The 22,093-nt window shown below is 43.4% G+C and overlaps 2 protein-coding genes across 6 annotated transcripts in view; one reads left to right on the forward strand and one right to left on the reverse strand.

Annotated features, from left to right (window-relative positions):
- The window catches only part of WDFY4 (WDFY family member 4), a 290,937-nt gene that overhangs the window by 222,105 nt on the left and 46,739 nt on the right, over window positions 1-22,093 (forward strand). The gene's annotated exons all lie outside the window — the stretch shown is intronic.
- LRRC18 (leucine rich repeat containing 18) lies at window positions 224-21,315 on the reverse strand. Of its 3 annotated transcripts, none has more exons than XM_033130923.1 (3): window positions 21,185-21,315; window positions 3,904-4,762; window positions 224-728 (listed from the first exon to the last, which is right to left on the reverse strand). In XM_033130923.1, the coding sequence occupies exons 2-3, from the start codon at window positions 4,665-4,667 to the stop codon at window positions 707-709; spliced, it is 786 nt and encodes a 261-aa protein (XP_032986814.1). In that variant the 5' UTR covers window positions 4,668-4,762; window positions 21,185-21,315; the 3' UTR covers window positions 224-706. The 3 variants fall into 3 exon arrangements, with proteins under 3 accessions (XP_032986814.1, XP_032986813.1, XP_032986815.1); XM_033130922.1 differs by having other exon boundaries at window positions 21,121-21,227; XM_033130924.1 differs by lacking the exon at window positions 224-728 and having other exon boundaries at window positions 3,363-4,762; window positions 21,121-21,227.

The following is a 22,093-nucleotide window of genomic DNA, read 5'->3' on the forward strand; positions in this document are numbered from 1 at the left end:
TGAAAGATTTGTTAAAATTCTAATTTGACTTATCCATAGTATTTTCAAATATATTTCTGTGTATGAATTTTTTTGTATAAATTTTAGTTGCTGAGGTATTGCATTATACATGTACACCACTTATCACAGGCTGGCATTAGATATTCATAACTCACTGAAGCTTGCAATGACTACTCATAAATTAACACTTGACACATGGACAAGGATCTGTTTAATGCTGCATCTAAATTGTAAGAGTGTTGTTAATTTTTTTAAATTTTAATAAAATTACAGATTCACAGGAAGCTGCACAAATAATACAGAGGCCCCATGCAGCCTTCATTAACGTCCCCCGAGGGTTGCATCTTATGTGGAGATTTTACCAGTTTGAGTGACCATAAGACTTTTATGTCTTAAAGTCTTCTTTTAAATCTTTAATTGTAATTTACGTCTGTTATTTTCTTAAGTATTTTCTCTATACACTTAAAAAACACACACAAAAAAACCCCAAATATTTTCCAAAATTATTTTCACACATAAAAGATCTAAAGCAAAGAGAGACAAAGTGAATGAAAGAAGCAAGTCGGTGGCTTGGTCAGCAGCACTGGAGAGTCTGGCTTCCAGAATGTTCCCCTTGCTACTCTTTCTTCTAACCGAGGACTTTTCTTCTTCAGAGTTGTTTATTCTTGTTAGCTGATTAGTCTTCAAGTTTTTGTCATAAGCTACTCTAGGGAGATGTGGAGTGCATCCTGGGGATGGAAACACGAGAAACTGAGGCAATTACTCCAAGTCACAGAGGCCAAACACAGCAAGGGCAGAGGTCATACAGGGGTCACCTAGGTTATGCCAGGCTTTCAGAGAGGGTGGTGACCTGATTAGTGGAATAGGATTTTCATTCTGTTTGAGGAAAGAGAAGCCCCATGGTTTTATTATCAAGTATTTTTAGGCTTAATACAACTTCCAAGAAGTAAAGATGACTCTGGTATTTTAGAGCATGAAGAAGCATCAACATCAAACCCTTCTCTTGACAGAAAAAGGAATAAAATGTACATTATGCCTCCTAACTGACTTCTATATCCAGTCTCTGTTTCATCCTACCTCCAGGGTTTCCTGGCTAACAAGGTGTCTAACATGAATATATCCTGTGTCAAACCAAAGCTGCCTGCACGTTAATGTCTCAATCCTCGTGGATTTCAATGCACTTAAAACCCTTTCCTAAGACATGGCTATAAGAATGAGAGCATAATAAAGCACCTCGATCCAGGCTGGCAAGTCAGTGTCATCTTGCATGCCAAGATGCAATGAGTTGGCAGCGAATCCAGAAGAGGTGTCTGGAGAAGGCTTTTGAGGACAAGTGCAGTGGGGAACCGTGCTGCAATGGAGCAGGATGGGGGCAGAAGGGCAAATACATGATCTGATCCTTCCTACGGGCACAGGGAGATCTTTTTTCTTAATTCCTGTTCTTTGCTGATCCCTTTGAGTGATTTAGAGGGAACACTAATTCTCAAGGCAAACTGTCCCAAGGGGGAGAAATGGAAATGGGCAGTATCCAAACAACAAACCACCACTCTCTGGATCCTCTGCCCCCTGCATGGATTCTGTATTTGTTGGGTCAGAATGAAGTAACTTAAATAGCAAGAAGGCTATCTTAGGGACGTGTTCAAGGCCAAACATACTAATGGCAGCTCCAGGCATGACATCTCATCATGCACTTCAAAGACACAACTGCTCCATTCATCTTTGGATCATTTTGAACATTAAATGAAGGGAAAAATGTAAATGTTGATAGTGCTGGCAAGGGTACAGTGAAACAAGTTCTCTAATCTATTACTGGCAGATATGTAAATGTGTATAAACTTTTAATAAGCTACTGGATAACATGTATCAAAAATAATTTTTTAAAAACATACCCTTTAACACAATATTTGCAATAATGAAGCTATACCAAAAAAAATAATGCAGCACATTTTAAAATTCTTAATCATACAAGCTTCCATCACAAAACTGTTTCTGTTCGTGAAAAAGTGGAAACAAATGCCCAACAGTAACTTATAGTTGTGCATATCCATGTTTAACTACCTTGCAGATGTATTAAGTTATAGTTATTAAGACAATGTAACAACATGGGTTTCAAAGCAACATAAAAATGATGTGAATGCTATAATTTTAACTAAGTATAAAAATATACACAGAAAAATAACTAGTAAGGAAATCTGTCAATATTATAGCTGGCTTACACTGTAGAATTGTGGATACTTTAAGCTGTTACATTTAAAACTATGGCCTGGTTTTGTTACTTTTCTAATGGAAAACATTTAATAAAGGGAAAACTGAAAAGGGAATTTTTAATCTATATCTTAGAAATATCATAGAGTTGTCACAGCTGAAGATCCCAAAGGGAAATAAGCAGTGAGGAGTGAAGAAATGAAGGGTGCTGCCCGCTGTGGTTCATAATGTGAAAAGGAGTTGCCTCCTTAGCACGGTGGGCTGCACGTCAGTCTTATGAAAAGGAAGTATGTTGGTCCCCTGGACTTGTGGACATCTTCCAGTGCTTTTCCATTGACTACTACAAAACTTGCCAACGCAGAAAAATCTTGATTAAAAAAAAATTTTTTTTAAAGCTTCCCTAAAGATATCTTCCTTAATCCTTTCCTTTTAGGCAGTATGAAGGTGTGAGTGAGAGGCACAGAGAAGATTCTCTGCTATGGTGAGGCCTGCCTGTGCCACTGTGATTTCTGCCGGAAGATCTAGTGTGAATAGGGCCAATGACGAAAGCCGTATTTCAGCTTTGAGATGCACCAAGGGCCAGTTCCTAGAGAGAACTTAGTTCCAGCGAGTACTTACTTTGTGTACTATCTGCATTAGCCATACAATGACCCCTGGAGTCGGGGCTGTATTATTCCCACTTTACAGATGAGGGAACCAAAGCTAAGTAAGATGCCCAGGGAAATGGCGAGTAAGGAGAGTTGCCATGCACCTGGATCTGGCCAGCTGCAGAGTCCTTGATTTTCTCTCTGACAGGCCAGCCCTGCACACCACACGGCCCTGATCTCCTAATGTCTGCACACAATGACATTCCTGCCTGTTTTCCTTCAGTGGGCCTTCCCTACAGGCTGACCAGGGCAAGCCAAGCTCTCCTCCATTGGACACAGTCCCCACTCCCAGCACAGAGATAAGGAGGGTATTTATTTATTGACTGTACCAATTCATACCTGCACCCTCCTTTCCTTACTCCCACAGAGTCTGGAAAAGTATTGGACATAATAAGATGGGAGTGAAAACTCATTCATTCGCGGCCAGTCAAGGGTTTGCAGGTTGAGTCTAGAGAAAGCTCCTAGAGTAATCATGCAAGCAGAGATAGGAGAAAAAGACGGTACTGCTTTGAACCCAAGATGTTACCGCCAATACTTAATGATAATATCTGACTATCTCTGTGGCCCAGTTTTGTCCCGTTTCCAAGACTAAATGTCCTTTTGCCCTCCTAGCAACCCTTGCTCTGAGATTCCTGATCTTTGAAGCTCTGACCACAGAACAAGCTCCACATTTGGGAGCTGACAGTTCATCCTGAAATGCTTGATAATGAGACCAGGAGTGCACTGACAATGTTAGTGCCCAGGCCACGGACTGTAGGCAGGAGAGTTCTGGAACAAAAGTGAGATGTGTGGCCTTTCCTGACTCAGTGTGCCTGTATGTGTGGGTATGTGCATGCAGAGAAGAGAGAAATGTGTGGAATGGCAAAGAACTAAAAGCCCTTCAATCAATAAAACCACAAGCCAAGAAGGTAGGGAAAGGAATTTTATGGCCTTGGCTGGGAAAGCTATTGCAGAAATGGGATAGTCTCTCAGGTGTCTGTGGATGCAGCCCATTGCCACCTTCCTTCCCTCCCTTTGCCCTCTCTGCCTCAGGGTCAGGGTCCCAGGTCACCTCCAATCTTCCTGGGACTCCTTGGCCATTGAGTTGGGTGAGACCAAACTGGAAAAGATGGGCTTTCTTGGTGTCACAATGGGCGCGGTCTTGATTTTGTTCAGCTTGTCGCGGGCCTGTTGGCATTTTTTCAGGCAAGACGTACATAGATCCTTCGCCTCCACTAGGTATAAGTTCTCCAGCCTCTTGATGGAATCTAAGAACATGTCTGGCTCCTCTCCCTTGGGAAAGGGGTTTCGCTTGGTGTTGAGCTTTTTCAGTTTGGGGAGCGTGGCGATGCTTTTGGGGATTGTGTTGAGCAGGTTGTCGTGGAGCCCCACCTCGTGGAGCTCCTTCAGCGCGCCCAGCGTGGTGGGCACACTGTCCAGATGGTTCAAGCCCAAATTCACGGTGCGGATGTTCTTGAGCTGGTTGAGCTCCATAGGCAGCCCATTGGTGGTGAGCCTGTTGTTGCTAACATTGAGGTAGAGCAGACTGGTCATCTGGCCGATGGACTCGGGGAGCTTGTCGATGTAGTTGCTGTGCAGGTCCAGCCACCGCAGGTTCTGGAACCTGGAGATGGAATCGGGTATCTTCTTGATCATGTTCCGGCTAAGGTCGAGCTCATCTATATCACTGAGCCTGAGAATACACTTGGGGAAGGTGGTAATTCCCATCTTGCTCAAGTCCAGGCGTCTTCTCCCATCGAATGTGATTTTGATGCAGTTCTTGGCCACACTGAGGGTGATCTTCTTGCCCTTGAGGCCTTTCCCCCCTTTGGCCATGTTCTTCAGTGAGGCGTATGTTTGGGGTATGTTGTTCTTACTGGCTGGTGGTCACTTTGAGAGAGACGTCACACGAAACGGCTAGAAGATAGACTCTGATGAGAAGATAAAACATATCAAGTTAGGAGATGACGTATGGGTACTGGGCTATCCCCAAATCATAATTCTGTGCTCCCTAATGGTTTAAAAGGAAAGCAGAGAGCACAGAGACTAGGGCATCAGCAGAAGTAACCTAGCCAAAGGCCTTCAGCACATTAAATGCCCTCTTCAGACCTCAGTGTCCCCACCTGTAAAATGGGAGGTGCTGTGTTGGCCTGAAGGATGCCCCTCTGGTGCCATTCCCTATGCCCTGATTTAAGAATCTCTCTACTGTCCTGGGCTTTCACATCTACCACCTCCCCCCCCACACCGCCTCACCTCCTGCCCAGGAGTGTGTGTGTGTGTCTGTATGTGTGTGTGTGTGTGTGTGTGTGAGAGAGAGAGAGAGAGAGAGAGAGAGAGAGAGATTTCTTGGATATCTGACATTTCTCATACCTTGACATAAATCGAGTCTTTTTTGAGAGTTGTCCCACAGGTTCCTAGAGTGGGACTGCTGAGTTCTCATAAGCAACATAGCCTGGATATGGTTCCAGCAATTCTGCTGCAGACCCCGGGCTGAGTTGTGTAGTCTCTACAACGGCCCTCCCAGGGTGGTGCTTTAAGGTTGATGAGGGGTGGAAGCCCGTGAACCCAGGGAGGGCAGAATGCCCCCAGATGAGGACCACTGATATAGAAGAACTGGACATTACCATCAACCAACTAGATCTAATTGACATTTACAAAACACTCTACCCGGCAATAGAATATACATTCTTCTCAAGTGCACATATGACATTCACAAATATAAACTCTATTCTTCGTCATGAAACAAACCTTAACAAATATAAATGAACTGAAATCATACAAAGAATGTTCTTTAAAAAGAATGGAATTAAATTAGAAATCAATATTAGAACTATAACTGGAAATAGTTAACAATTAAAGAAACATATTTATAAATCATGAGTCAAAGAAATCTCAAAGGAAATTAGAAAATTTTGAACTGATCAAAAATGATATAGAACACATCAAAACTTACGGTATACAACTAAAGTAGAGATTAGAGGGAAATTTATAGCATTAAGTATTTTCAAACTGGAAACATTTTAAAAAGTAAGACAGGTCTCAAATCAATAACATAAACTTCCACCTTAAGAAACTAAGAAAGAAGATCAAAATAAACTTAAAGCAGGCACAAGGAGAAAATAATAAAGACAAGAGCAGAAATCAGTCAAATTGAAAGGAGAAACACAATAGAGAAAAATCACTGAAACTAAAAATTGGTTCTTTGAAAAGATTAATAAAATTGATAAATCTCTAGCCAGACTGACAAAAAAAAGGAGGGCGGGGGAGAGAGAGAGAGAGAAGACAAAAACTATGAATATCACCAATTAAAGACAGGATACGACTAAAAACCCACAGGCATTAAAGGGGTGACTAGAGAATAGTAAAACAACTCTAGAAAAACTTAGATAAAGTTGACCACAAACTAAAATCTCACCCATGAAGAAAGAAACAACCTAGAAAGACCTATATTTATTAAAGAGACTGAATTCATAGTTGAAAAACTTACCCCAAAACTCTAGGCCCAAATGGTTTTATTGGCAAAGTCTACCAAACATTTAAAGATGACAACACCTATTTTATATGATCTTTCCCAGAAGATGGAAGGAGAAAGTCCTAACTTATTTTCTGAGGCCAGCATTATCCTGATGCTAAAATCACACATAGACAATATAAATAAAGAAAACTACAGACCAACATCCCTGATGAGCACAGACACAAAAATCTTCAACAAAATTAGGAAATTGAACCCAGCAATATATATAAAGAATAATACATGAGAATGCAAGTGAGAATGCAAGCTGATTTATTTTATTCAGAAATTGATGTAATACAGCATATTAACAGATTCAAAGAAAAAAATACATGATATCAACTGATGCTGAAAAAAAAAAACGTGTAAAATTTAACATTTATTCATGACAAAAATTCTCAGCAAACCAGTAATATAAGGCTCTTTATTAACCTGATAAAGGGCTCTCTCACATACACACACACACAGACACACACACACTCTATAGCTAAATCATACTTAGTGATGAATTGAATGATTTCCTCCCTATGTTTGGGAATAAAGCAGAAGGTAAACTTGCTATTACTAGTCAATATTATATTGGAAATTTTAGCCAGTGCAATAATGCAAGAAAAATAAAAGGCATACAAATAGGAAAGAATAAAATAAAACTATCCCTACTCACAGATGACCTGATTTGTCAACCTACAGAACTTAAAAAACACTCTTGGAACTAATTAGTGAATTTAGCAAGGTTGCAGGATACAAGGTTAAACAAAACCCCCCACTGAATTTCTATATACTAGTAATGAACAACTGGAAACTGAAATTTGAAAAATAATAATGCTCCAAAACATTAAAACACATGTGTATTTCACATAAATAACAAAATGTTCAGGATTTCTATGATGAAAATTATAAAACACTGATGAAAGAAAGCAAAGATCTAAATAAATGGAGAAACATGCCATGGTCATGAGTTAAAAGACTCAATATAGTTAAGATGTCAATTCTTTCCAAATGGGTCTAAAGATCAATGTGATTCCAGTAAAAATTCCAGCAGGATTATGTGTATATAGTAATGAACAGATTCTAAAATTTATATTGAAAGAAAAAGGAACTAGAAACCCTAAACAATTTTTAAAAAGAAAAATAATGGAGGATCCATGTGTCCCAATTTTAACACTTATCATGTAATTACAATATGTGGTATTGGTGAAGGGACAGATATATAGATCAGTGAAATAAAGTCCAGAAATAGAGCCATAAAACTATGGCCAATATGGCCAATTAATTTTTGACAAAAATTCAAAGAAAATTAAATGGAGAAAAAAACTTTCAACAAATGGTGTTCAAACCATTGGTTACATGTATGCAAAAGAATGAATCTCAACCTAGTGAAATTAACTCAGATTAACTCAAAATGTATCATAGATATGAATGTAAAATCACAGAGCTTTTAAAAGAAAATGTAGGAGAAAATCTTTATGACTTTGAATTAGGCAAAACTAAATAAATAAATAAAAGAAAATGCAGGTAACCCCCATATAACACGGCACTTCTACAACATGGTTTCACTCTAACACGGTTCAAGAATTGGGGAAAATCCTCATACAACACAGCATGCTAGAACACGGTTTCATTCTAACATAGTTTGAGAATTAAAGAAATCCCCGAACAACACAGAGAATAAGAGCTTTTAAGAGGAAAAAATATCTCATTCGAAATTAGGGAAATCCCCAAACAGCACGGAACATAATAGGAGTTTTAAGAGCAAAAGATATCTCATTTGAAATTTTTCATTCAAGCGTGGATGTCATGTCAGATTTGACTGCAGAATTTTAAAATTTATTAGAATTTTAAGTTACTAGGAGGGGAAGGTTTTGACGATATGACTGCCAAAGATATCCAAGAATTACTGGTGGAAGAAGAAACTTATGAAGCAAATTTGGTGGAAATGACATCTGACATATAACAAGATAATTCAGAGGATTATAGCACAGGTGAAAATGAAGAAGTTAAACATTTTACTCTGAATAGCGTGAAAAAAGACCTAGACTTAGCCGAACAGTTGGAGCTATATTTCCTAATGAAGATTCTTCCACTGAAAGAAGCACAAAATTTAAGAGAGAATTTCACAAGTGCTTAGCACCATATAACGAAATTTATAAAGATCTCTCAGCTAAAAGCAAGCAATCTAAAATAACAGATTTTTTGCAAAAAGTGCAGAGTAGAAGTCAACATAATGCTGAAGGAAGTTCAGAGGATGAAGAGATCTTGTCAAAAAGAAAACACCCTCGGTTAATGGTGCTTAGTAGTGATGATGAAGAAAACATTATTTAATACATATTAATATGTTATACTTTGGTGAAAATTGCTTAATAAAGATATGTCTCTTAATTATAAAAATATAATAGTATGTTTTGTTTTTAATTTTTGGAAACTAACCCCCTTTTTGTACTAGTTCTTTGTTTCATATAACATGATTCTCATAACATGGTATTTTTTAGGAACCTAACAACCGTGTTATACAGGGGTTGCCTGTATTGACCAATTGACTTCAACAAAATTTTTAAATTTTGCTCTATAAAAAAAACAAACCATAAAACACCTGTTGAGAATGGAAAGACAAGCTACAGACTAGAAGAAAACTTTTGCAAATCACATATCTAACAAAGGACTCATATCCAGAATTTATAAAGAACTCAACATCAACAGTAAGGAAGTAAACAGTGCAATAAAAAAATGCCCAAACAATTTAACAAAAAAATGTCACCATAGAAATTATATGGTTGGCAGATAAGCCCACAGAGTTGCTCAGCGTCATTAGTCAGCAGGGAAATGCAAATTAAAATCAGTCAGATACCACTACAGTTATTAGAATGTTATTTTTTTAAATAAAATTTTAAAGTAAATATTTTATTTAAAAAAATATGTTTTTAAAATAAAATTTAAAAAAACCATAAAAACCAGTAGTACAAAGGTTTGGCAAGGATATGGAGCAACTGGAGTGCTCATACATTGCTGATGAGAATTCAAAATGGTGTCGTCACTATGAAAAACCGTGGCAATATCTCACAAAATTAACTGTATACTTATCAGTTGACACAGCATTTCCCCAACTTGGTGTTTACCTTTATAAAACAAAAACTTAGGTTCACACACAAACTCGTTCACCTATGCTTGTAATTGCTCTATGAATAACTGCCAAAAACTGAAAAGAAAACAAAAACAAAAACCCAAAGGTCTTTCAGTGGGTGGAAGGATAAAGAAATTGTGGAGTATTCTTACAATGGTATATTATTCAGCAGAAATGCAGAAATCTATTCATACACGCAACAACTTGGATAAATCTCAAAAGCATTTTGCTGAAGCAAAGAAACCAATCTCAAGAGTCCAAATAATAAATGATTCTATTTATATGACATTCTCGAAAAGCCACAATAATATGTACAGAAAACAGCTGGGTGGTTGCTAGGGGTAGGGATTGGGGTGGGGAAGAATGGACAACAAGAGATCAGCACATGGAAGTTTCTGGATGTCACAACTGCCTGGATCCTGTGTGGTTACATATAGCTGTACATATATTACAGCTCAGAGAACTGTACACACAGAAATCAGCAATTTAACTGTACATAAGTTTTAAAATTTCTTTTTAAAACTTAAAAATATTTGGGACTCTATATTTGATCGCTCTCTCTCTCACACAGTTGCTGTTTGCTCAGCCCGGCTTGGAAGTTTGTGACTTTTTTATGCCACTCCTCCAGCCCTGTTGTGCTCCACAAAGGGCGTCCAAATGTGTGCCATGTGGGTACTGCCATGAATGTCTACCACGTGTATGCTTGTGGACACACTGCAGAGGACACTGCACAAGGTGGCGTGTCAGAAAATCTGTCGTACTGTAATTTGATTAAAAGAAAGATGGACTGATTATGTTTATCCATCACTTCTCATGGTATGGTTGATAGATTTAGCAAATAAAATTCCAAGTTACACTTGAGCTTGAGATAAATAGTGGATAGTTTTCAGTACGCTTATGTCCCAAACTAGGGTTTCTGGGTGGGAATATCCATGCGTTCTTGGGAATTTTTTTCACTTTCCTGTTCCCGAATCCTGAGAAAAGTTGGTCGGGAAATTGGGAAAATCAGCTCATTGAACCCAGGTGGTTGGTAGTATTGGCCGTCACTTTGTGGAAACGATTCATCGTGGAGAAAAGGAAACAGTTTGTATCTTGGGATTTGGGAATGGGAAAGCAAAACAAATTCCTGAGAACAGGCGGGAATTCCTATCCGTAAATCCTTCCCAAACATTGCATACTTCTGTATTTATTTGGCAACTCTGTCCCATGGGCCTGAACAAATAGTAAAGTTTCCCTTGTCTATGGTCCTTATTAGCCCTTCGGGACTAATTTAAGCCAAGTCCATGTGCTTACTCCTGCGTGCATTCATATGTTCATTCACTCATTCAGTAAGCATCCTGAGAGCCTACTATGTACCAGGCCTCTCTGTTACACAGATGAGCAGAATACATAGTCAGTCCCCAAGCTCAAAGAGCTAAAATCTAGATTGTTACAGGTTCTGGCTACCGGCATCCCCTGAACACCCCGAAGCCTGGGCTGTCTTTTGTATTTCTTATATTTAAGGTAAAGTTCAGCACAAGGAGGCCAAACGACCAAGCGTGATTAGAGGGGCCCTAGCTGGAAAGGGTGCTTCCAGTAGACTGGAGATCCAGCCAGGTTCGTCCACCTGAAACTGCTCCCACAGCCCCCAAACCATGAGGAGAAGCCCTCCCAGCTCTGAGGAATGATGGGCAGGAAGCAGCATGGAGCTATCTACAGAGTCCTTCTCCACTAAGAAGCTTCTCTCCAGCGGGAACTTTGACTCTTGAGCCCGCTCATTAATCCCTACAAGGCTAAGTAGGAGCTGGCTGGGGTGACGCACTTCACCTCCTCCTCAGTGTGTTTGGTCCTCAGACGGCCCCAGGCCAGATGGAGTACGATCAGCCCTGTTCCTCCACCTTCTCCTCAGGGCCACCTTACCTGGCGGGGCCCCTTGCTCTTGGTTATGGAGGGCCCCTTGAGCTGCTGAGCACCACTAGAAGCCTGCCAAGTGACAGGAGCCCGTGAAGACAGGGACATCCCTTCTCTCACTTCACTCTGATGGTCACCGTCCCGCACAGGCCTGCCCAGTGAGTGGGACAGTAAATATGGGCAAGAAAAGTGTGAAAGAGATGATGTTAGATAGCCTGTTATTTTCAATTCACAGAATCCTTAAATGTAAGAGTGGGACCAACCCACAAAAGGGAAGCTGGCAATTACAGAGAGAAAGATGTAAATAGACGGGTGGATGGATGGACAGGCTGACAGACAGAGAGATGGATGGATAGACGAATAATAGATTACATTTCACATGAACAGCCGCGAAGCCCAACTATGAGAAATTTCTAAATGTACTATTGCATCTTGTCTGTACAATTGGTTTTCACACTTTGGAAAAACTGGACCAGTTGGTTTCACTTTAATTTCTAATTAATTTTTTGATCTAGTCATTGTGAATCAAACAGCATGGTGGGACACCCCATGGATATCTAAATTAAAAATGTAATGGCAACCTATATTTTAATGCCATCAAAACATTTGTAAGCATTTTCAGTTGTGAGATCATTATCATCACTATGATAATAGAATTTATCGGGTGATTCGTGCTCATGTATCTTCATATTTTTAAGTAAGACTGACCTATATATATCTGATACCTTTAAACATCGTGCTAACATGATCTCACTATAATTATTTCACTATTTTGACTGATGCATTGAAACACAGGATGATGCATTGTAGAACTGAAACCCCAAAAGTCGCCGCTGTTTCATGGCCAGTATTTGGAACTAGATCCACAGCAAGTTTCATGCCATATGGATGAGAAATATCTTTTGCTTGTAAGCCATCTTTTAAGGGGAAATGATGCAAACTTCCCAGTGAAGTCACTCGTTCAGAAGTCATTGCATTTATTCTCCCCCTGACGCTCTGGAGACCCATTCACTAGACATGTAACAGGCCAGCTTCACCTTGGCTGTGACATGGCTTCAAATTATTCCATGTTCCCTCCACCACTCCCCAGAACATGCTGTACCTTTACACGAGAAACCACGTGGCTGGTGGCGATGTGGGTGTTCACTGTGGGGCCCTCTGTGGGGTGAGTGTGTCTGGAACCTCTGGCCAGGCCCCTAACATAGGCACGGATGTTTGATTCAGGCGGGGTCTGCACGGGAGGAGACCATGTGCCTGGCTCCCTCTCTGGGCTCAGAGCCGTGTGCTGTGCTACGTGCTCTACAGTGTTATCTGGTTTCGGAGTCTAGATTCACTGGGGGTATAAACATGCAGTGTTTTCAGTTTTTCTACTACTGCCCCAGCTGTGTTACATTGAGCTGCTATTTCCTGTGGGCAGAAGGACAGACTGCTAGGAAGGGGACAACCTAGAGACAGAAAGATTGCTGTGGCTCTCACAGGAAGTATTCGCTGCAGCAGACACTTGGCAAACTTGATGGAGAGATCACGGTGATAGGCAGAAGAGAGATGCTGACAGCCCCATGGTGAAGGAGTTTCCTGACATCAATTTCAGATTTGCTATATCATGTCAAACACCACTCACCATCATTCACTCAGGTTGTGTGTATTAATACCATAGTAACTGTTGGAAGCATGCTGCTGGGCTCTTCCTGCATCTCTAATCTCCACAGCAATTAGGCCAAGTGTCAATCTTATTTTTAAAATAAGAGAATTGAGGCTCAGAGAAGTCAAGCGACTTCCCCAAGGTCACACAGACGGCACAGCACAGCCACCACAGATATGTCTGATACCAAAGCTATGATCTTTCCAGTACACTATGCTACCTCTGTCCTCTCTTTCATCTATTGTCTCTGCTTAAGCAGTTGGAAATGCTTCATTCTAGGGGGCGCATTGCTGGTCCCCACTGCTCCAAGGAGAGGCATTCGGGAATCTTAGCAATCCCAGGGCGAGAGCTGGGATTAAGGCTGCCTGCCCCACACAGCCCCAATGCTGTTTTTGGCTCTCTGATGTTGGAACCCAGGAGTGTCACAGAGTCCTCAGACTCTGCGTGACCAGGCACTTGTTAAGTCTGTTCTAATTTGGCATGCGTTAGCCAGGTAACCGCAATGAGGCTCACCGCAGGCCACTCAGATGGGAATGGGGTCCACTGGGCTGAAACAGTTAGTCAGCTCGCTGGGAGTGAGGAGAGGAAGATACAGTCTTTGTCCAAAATACCTGCAGGGGTCAGTAATGCAGCTGTTCCACTGACTTTTGGAGGGACCACATGTAAATCGGGGTCCCTGAAGAAACCGTTTCAGCAGGACCCATTGCCTGCACACTCCACTGCCCAGAGGCCAACGTATGGGGTGCTCGTTTTCACAGAAACATGTATGTATGTATATGTCTACGCATGTTTCAATAATATGAATTTAACAGATATTTTAACAGCATTAATGAAGTCATTTAACTGGAGGAGCTTAGAGATTGAAAACGACAGAGAGAGAGAGAGAGAAACAGTTTAAAGGGTACCCATAATGCCACCGGCCAGTTCACGTAATAGGCGTGTACCCGAGTGGGCAGTGATGGAGACAGGAACCTGTTGCTCCCCACAGGCCCCCATGGTGAGAATAAACATTAGCCCCTCACCCAGGTGCTGGGCTGAGCAGGGGCCCCCTCCTGCCTGGGGCTGCTGGCTGTGTACTGGCCCCAGAGGCTGTACACAGCCCTCCAGAAGTTGGGTGTTCACCATGTGAGCTCCCTTTAAAGCCTAATTTAGGGTGTAGAATGCAGTCCCGCGATTCTCAAACAGCCTTCTCCTGCCTGTCATTTGATGCTATCCGCCCCACCCCCAAGGCCCACATTCCTATACCAGCCCTTAGAGGCCTGTCACACCTTCTCTTCACAAAGCGACCTCCTACTGCCATTTCCTTCAGTCCTTACAACTCTCCTTTGGGGCGGGGAGAGTCTTCCACCCAGAGATAAAGATGCTGGTGGTGCTGGGGGTGGAGAATGACTTTCCCACTCACACAGTTCACTTTTGTCTCGTGGTTTCTGGACAGAACAGTCTTCCCATCCCATCAGAGCTCAGCAGAGTGTCTATATGGAAATTACTGGGTTCATGTCATTGGGCAATTGTCAGGCTGATTTTATCCATGCTCTCTAAGCGGCTTACTGGACATTACGCACACTGGATACGTAGCGTTGTCCACCCCTAACATTATTTACTTCTCCAGCCTTAGCACTAGGAAGGCTTTGCACAGGCGCTGCCGGGAAGCCGTTATCTGTCAAACTGCCCCCTTCCCCCTGGCGGGTAATAAAAACTCAACTTTTATTTGGAGCAAAAGTTCCCAGGGGGTCACATGGCCCAATAACAAAAGATGATGATTTCTTATTGGTTTAATAGCATCTATTTTGTAATTCTGAATGTGTTCTGTTTTAATTGGATTTGTTAAAGGAACAAAAGGGAATAGGTGCCTTACAATTAAAATAAAATATTAAGATTATTAGTTTAACAGACTGGAAATGCCTTGTTCATCAGCCAACACATTCAAAACACAAACATCAAACTTGACACACAGGAAAGAGGAAGAACCAAAGTCAGTCCTGGTACCTTCAAATCCCACTAGGAGCGCGATAATTCAGTTTCAACAACGTGGTTTGGGGGCTGCTACTGCCAAGCGGACGGTACTGCATTTTCTCCTCACAGCCGCTGCCTCCATTGCAGACAAGGAGACTGGGGCTCAGAGAAGCAGCTCGGAGGATGCAAAGCACAGGACTTCTCCCCCACCCCCACCCCTGTGGGTGCCACCAACTCCCCATTTACCATCCAGGGGACGCTGGACAGCCCCCTGAGCCTCACAGTGCTTCAGCTCCTAGTTCTCTAAACAGGATACTGGAAGCAGCTGCTTCTGAAGGGCGGGTGAGGGTGAGAGAGCCTTGGGGGCTTTGTTGTGACTGTGTTGGGGGACGTAGGGCAGGAGCAGCGGCCACTGAGCCACAGTGGGACCAGGACACCAGGATTGCACCTGGGGAGAAACCCGATTCAGAGTCCACAACCCAGCGCGCCTGTTCACTGTGCAGACTGGATTATCTTATCCTGGAGAACAAGGACACATGGCCCCTTTGGGATACAGCTCCCCTCCCCCAGGATCGCAGGGTGCCCCGTGGTGTGTGCATTCCTTCTGTACCATGACCCCATCTGGCCCTAGTGAGACCTTAATGAGGGGCGGACATGGCACAGACCCGCCTGTGAACACCGGTGCCACCATCTGCTGTAGGACAGCCCCTAGCTCTAAGGAAGGCTTTTCTGCAAATCCACCTACCTGTGAAGTTGTGAGCTACCTTGAAGGGCAGCCCTGAGGATCAGCTGACCTTTCCATGGCCCTTTGGAATTCATTCATTCATCAACAATACATACTGTAAAACCACTATGAATGAGGTACAGTTTTATGCAGCAGACAGAATGAAGGCCCTGCCCACGTTCTAGAAGAAGAGATGAACAAAAGCAAGCAAACACGTAAGGCCAGGTGGCGATGACTGCTACTAGGAAGAGAAGGAGGACGACAGAAATAGAGTGGCGTTGGGGAGATGCGCTCTTTGGGAGACACTGGCCAGGGAGGGCCTCTTTGAGGAGATGTCTGAGCAGAGGACGAAAGTCTTCAGGGAGCTAGGGAGGGTGTTTCAGATGGACGAAGCGGACGGACGGGCAGAGCGGAGGGGAGAGGCAAGAAGCAGAATGGCAGAAGGAGGCGAGAAGATGAAAGGAAGAAGAGCAGGAGGCAGAGGAAGAAGGAAAGGAGGAAGAAAGGAAGGCCGGAGGCACAATGTAAAAAGCAAAACTAGGCCACACATGATCTGGCTTATTTTTCCAGTGACGCTCTAACTGTAGCGAGAAGAATCCCCAGGGATGCCAAACCAAGCAGAGAAGGCCAGTGCCTGCACTTGCCCCAAGATGATCGCAGACAGGGACATGCCCTCTCTTTTTGATTCCTACCTGAGACAGGAGGGAACCCAGCCCCGAGGCTGGCGTCAGCCAAGGGTTGTGCTGGGCTGGAGCTTCTCTGTGAACTGTGTGCTCTCAGTCAGGTCTGGGTTCTACCAGGAAGCTACCACGTGCTGACCCCATGATCCCGCCCGCTGAGTGGGCGCACCTGGGGCAGGGCAGGTAGCCTGGACAGGGAAGGGCGTGGACCATGCCGGGTTAGATGCTGCCTCTGCCACGCTCCCAGGGCCACGGACAAGCCGCTTGCTTCTCTTCTTGGTCTATACTTGCTTTGCTAGTCTACACTCAATACCTTGGTGATCTAGGTGTAGTAACAAACATGCATTCACACACACACACACACACACACACACACACAGAGTTCCACTTCCTTTTGATTGCATGAATGCTGTGTAGTTACTTGTGCCATCCTGTTTAAAATAGATGTGTTGTGTGTGTGTGCGGGTGTGTGCGTGTGTGTGTGTGTGTGTGAGAGAGAGAGAGAGAGAGAGAGAGAGAGAGAGAGAGAGAGAGATTTTAAAATACTGGCAATATTTGGGTCAAAGAGGGAAATCGCAGAGAACATTACCTGGATAAAGATAAGAAAGGACCATAAACATATGCCGAGCGCCAGAGGTTTGTAGTGAACAAGCCTGGCTCGCAATCTGGCTTCCCACTTCCTCCTGACCTTGAACCAGCTACGGGCCTTCTCTTAGCCTCAGTTTCCTCAGGTAAAACACAGTAATTTGAGGATTCCATAGGCGACGCAGCTCGGGGCACGAGAGGTGCTTGGTGAAGGGAAGCTGTGGTGATGGGATGCTGGTGGTGGTGACGGTTGTGAGTTGAAATCCCAGTTTGGTGGCAGTTGCTGGTGGAGGAGCACTGGGAGAGGTGTCCCCACCCACTGCAGACACGGGGGTTAAGCAGGGATGGAGGCAGCCCCATGCTGTCCTGCGTCCTCTGTGAGCCAGGCCATGCTAGGGCGGCAGTGGAGGGGAGAGGGGTGAGCAGCCTCAGGCCCCCATTCTGGTTTCTCTCCAGATGTTCTCTGAGAGCCAACACTCCTCCCTGCACTGAAAACCCTGGTTAACTGCAGGTGAGTGTGATGTAAAAACCATGTAGACTTTTAGGTGTGGTGACCACAATATGGTGCAATGTGAGGGAGGATATTTATTTAAACAGCGGCTAAATTTTCTCCAGTCGGAGGTGAAGGTGCATTGGAAGGACCATGGTCTAATTTTTAAAGGATGCTTTCGGTGAAAGAGTGCAAAAGGCAGTTCTGTGCTCATTGCTTATATGTCAGGCAACTTTCAAACAATGCCGTGGATTCTAATCTTAATTTTTTTCTGTAGAAATAGTTCCTAACTTCAGATTTCCCTTTCCTCTTCGAGTCTTTATCAGGCTTATTTGAAGTTATTTCTGAAGCATTCAACTCTGTGCCCTTTTCCGATGACCTGAAGCAAATAGACATCCCTTGCTGGGAATGGTGTGAACAATGGCTGTAAAGGCGGCTAGCACTTCGTTTAGGACTGGGCAGCTCTTCAGCCTTTTCTCAGAGGGGACAGTGTCCATGTGTTAGCCATTCTGTCCATTCCCTTCCTGTTGGGTACAGAAGTGCTCACGAGGGCAGCAGGGAGGGGTTTTGAGGCCAGTAAGACTGGGCCTCTCCCCCACCTTCACTGCCAACCTGGTTTTAATCATGGGCTCCATTTACTGGTCTGCAAAATGGATGAGAAAATTGCAAGTTGTTTTGAAGAGTGAATGCGGTGATGATTGTGAAGAGACTAGTGTGTGGTGGGTACTCAGGGAACGGTGACCTGGCTCCCGCAGCCACCGCCTCTAGGATGGTAAATAATGCTATAGATTCACCAGACAGCCCTGTGTGGCCCGCCTCCCTCCAGTCAGCAGCCCCGGACACTCCCCACGGGTCATCAATCCCAGAGGCAGGGCTTGGGGAGTAATCTTTGCTGGTTCCCAAGCACAAAGTCTGCCACCTTTCAAGCACAAATTAATATTAATGACAATAAAATAAAAATAATGATAGTAACTTGTAGTTATGGTTATATCTTTATCCACTTTTAACTTCTAAGCCTTATAGACAGCCCCCAGCTACTCAATTGCTCATTCATTCATTCATCCATGCGTTCATTCAACAGTTTGTATTTGAGTCATTCTACAGATCAGGTCAGGACACAAGATAGGCAGTGAACAAGACAAGCATTGTTGTGCTTCTCCTGAAACTTCTATTTTAGGAGAAAGCAAATCAAGCAATAAAAACAAAACAAACCAAAATACCTCAATTGGTATCAGTGCGCTGCAAAAATAAAACCTGATGCTGTGGAAGGTTCAGGAGGAGATTATTGGGGTGGGGAGAGCTGATTTAGGCTGAGACGGTCGGAGAAGTCCTCTCTGACTTGCCCTTTGAGCTGACACTTGAACACTAAGAAGAGGCCACCTGGGAGGATTTGGGCAGAACACCCCGGGGGTGGGGGGTGTACCAAGTGCAAATTCCTCCTGGTGGGGAGGGGCTTGAGCTGTCTAAGGAGCAGGGAGCAGCAGGGGCCATAAGGAGAAGGGAGGAGATGAGGGCAGAGAGCTACATGGAAGTTTAGAAGGCTTACCCTGGCTGTGGGGAAGTCAGCAGAGACGGGGGGGGAGCATACATGAAGACAGGCTGGGTGCAGGCAGGAAAGGAATACGTGCTAAGGGGCGGGAGGCAGAGGAGGACAGTACATAGTCTGGATATCTGGCCAAAGCCGAACTGATGGAACAGTCTTCTGGATTGCATATGTGGGTCAGATAAAGTGCAAGCACAGGCTGAAATTCCTAGTGGGCCCCACGTTTGCTATATACTCTCTCTTTCCTATTGAGCACTAATTTATGTCAAGTGCGTTATGTGCATTATCTCATTTAATCCACCCAGCCCACTTTACAGATAAAGCACCGAGCCTCCAGGGCATGTCCCTTGTCAAAGCCACACAGTCAAGCAGAGCCAACATCGGCTCAGTTTCCTTATCTGTGGACTTATCAGCCATTTGGCCTTTCCATACACGTTTGACCTTAACAACATCCTGTGATGAATTTGGCTCTCTGGGCTGACAAGGAAGTCCCTGACTCATCATGTTTTCTAGACTATAGCCTAAACTGACTTAGATCCTATGGGAACTTTCATCCTAGTCCAGGTCAAGCCCCATTCTTAAGTCTCATCCCTCACCAAAAAGAAAGCACATATGTATTATCAGACCCAGCTGTGGGGTTGAGATGCTTTCTTATGTGAGAATGGTAGAGAGCTTGGAAATTGGAAATTGGTAATGAATCGAATTGGCAATGGATCGTTCAGGAGGGTAACCCGTCATGCCCATTTGGGGGCTGTGAGTCAGTTGTGTTCGGGACCGGGGACCAGGAAACATCTAACTTTGACTCTCCCATCACCCTAGATGACGGGTGCAGGGAAGAGCAGCGTCACCCTTACTTCTCCTCAGCATTGCCAGTCAAGAAGCACTGGACAGCAGTGTAGCCCCAAGAGGAAGCTGGAGCCACCAGGCACCAGACCCTAAAAATCAGTCTCTAACAACCATGTAGGCTCAGGTGCTCTGCAGAGTGGACAGTGGCTGTCCTAGCACTTCCCTTCTCCCCTCCAGGCTGAGGCTCAGACCTAGAAGGCATGAGTCACCCAGCTTGGAGACCAGTCACAGCTGTGTCTCTTCCTAGATGTGTGACTTTGCACATGTTTTCTGACCTTTCTGACTCCCACTTTAATCACACGGGAGCTGGCATTCAGTACGTGGTTCACATAACAGCCACATGGATCATAAATATACTGAGAACCTACTATGTGCCCAAGACCCTTGCAAAGCAATGTCACTACATAGTTTTTAACCCATTCAAATTAGCCTTCAGCTGTGTGTATTGATTATATTGACCACCTACTATAAGTTAGGCATTCTACAGACATTATCAGTGAGTCTCAAAAGCTCATGATGTATTAGTTTTCATTTCCACTGGACAGATATGGCAACATAGGCTCAGAGAGGCCAAGTAGCTTGTCCGAAGTCACACAGACTTAAGTATGGGCTCCTACCTTTCCCCATTATACCTGTGAAGGAAAGAGGGATGAGAGGCATTTGTTCTACTGTGTTCCATGAAGAGTGTCTCCTTGCAAGGCCCAGCCCAGCCGTAGACTTGCCCTCTTGGTGGATTCCAGTGTGCAGGATAGCTTGTGAAAGGGGCTTGCCTCCAGATTTCTCAAAAGACGGACTGTGCTCCCAAACCCACCACAGTCAGCGGTAATCAAGTGAGCTCTGCAGAAGTTACCTTACACGGCTCAAGCCTCCTAAATGGATCAGTATCCACACTGCAGTTTTCTTAGAGGGGTAACTGGTTGGGGGAAGAAGCAGTTCAAACACTAGTCTCTCCCTGCTTGCGGAGCCACAGAATTCTCAAGAAGACTCAGACGTTGGAAAAAGAATTGGCCATGACCCAAAGCCCCGTGGACTCGCACCCTGTCCTTCCCAAGCTTGCCCACAGCCAGGCACCTGGGAACAACCGCGAGGTCCTCAGCTAGCTGCCCTTCCAGCCCAGGGCTCAGAGCCAGCTTCCTCCTCTCCTAAATAATAAATTAGCTTGCGTCTGGGTTTGCAAGTAAGGCACCCCGGAGAACCAGCATTTCCAAAGTTGCTTACTCAAAGGAGAGAAAAAAAAGCAGAGTTTGAAGCGGTTGTTGTTTTGCAAAGTTAATCTATAAATGCAGGGCCACAAGAAAAAAACTTACCCTGTTAGTCCCAGTTCTTCCTCCTCAACTGTGAAACTTTGTCACCAGGCAACGGGAGACTCACCTGGAGTTAATTAGCATATCCTTGACGCCAGCCTGCAAGGTGGAAGAGCACAGTGGCTGAACGGGTCTGCAGGACCCCCAAACTTCCCAACACGAGGGCTTCCTCTGCCTGGCAAGATTCCTGCAGTGGGGGTACTCCTGCCCCCCCGCCCCCACAGTGCCATGGGACGATTAGAGCACCAGGCAGAGCGCTTTCCGTGGCGACAGCCGGAAGTGGACGTTGCTAACTGAGGGGAAAAAGCCTCATTTGCTTCTCTTGAGGGACAAATATCTTACTTCCATAACATTGAATCCCATGAAATATCATTCCATTTCCTTGTAATTTGTCCAAATAGTTTTTTCTGCTCTTTGTTTTTTGAGAAGGCTGTCTTTTATCTGTTTATTTATTTGAACTTCATTACTTCTTACAGTTTTCTCTTTACATCCTTTTTACACTATTAAATCAGACTGACTATAATCCTCATAAAATCATACAACTTTATAACCATTTTTTCTCAGTTAATATTGTGTCAATGCTGATAGGTAGTTTCTGGAATCTACATTTTGAATGAATGTGTCATACTGAACCTGGTGGACATTGCTTTCCCTGTTATTTCCAGTTTGTCACTGCCATGAATAAGTCTGCAATTAATATATTTGTGTATGTATTGTCACTTTGTTCAGATTTTTTTCTTTAAATTAAATTCCTAGAAATTGAGAAAATTGGCAAAAAAGGTAAACATTAAAATTATTATGCAAATGAAATAATATTGTAGAAAAATTAGAAATGCATCTGTACAAATAAATAAATAAAAATACTCTAAATTGCCCTACGCAGATAGAATTAGGAAATAAATAAAATAATTAACAAATAAATAATTTGAAATGCAAAATTAATCCAAGCAGTAAAAACTTTGAAAAGTACAAGAAA

The sequence above is a fragment of the Rhinolophus ferrumequinum genome, chromosome 16 (genome assembly GCF_004115265.2).
Source record: "Rhinolophus ferrumequinum isolate MPI-CBG mRhiFer1 chromosome 16, mRhiFer1_v1.p, whole genome shotgun sequence".
NCBI classification, from domain to species: domain Eukaryota; kingdom Metazoa; phylum Chordata; class Mammalia; order Chiroptera; family Rhinolophidae; genus Rhinolophus; species Rhinolophus ferrumequinum.

Excerpts from the sequence above, each read along its gene's own strand:
- LRRC18 (XM_033130923.1), bottom strand. The coding sequence starts at position 4,667 with ATGGCCAAAGGGGGGAAAGGCCTCAAGGGCAAGAAGATCACCCTCAGT. Across the intron at positions 729-3,903 it reads GAGTCCCAGGAAGATTGGAG|GATGCACTCCACATCTCCCT; the intron begins GTGACCTGGGAC and ends TTCCATCCCCAG.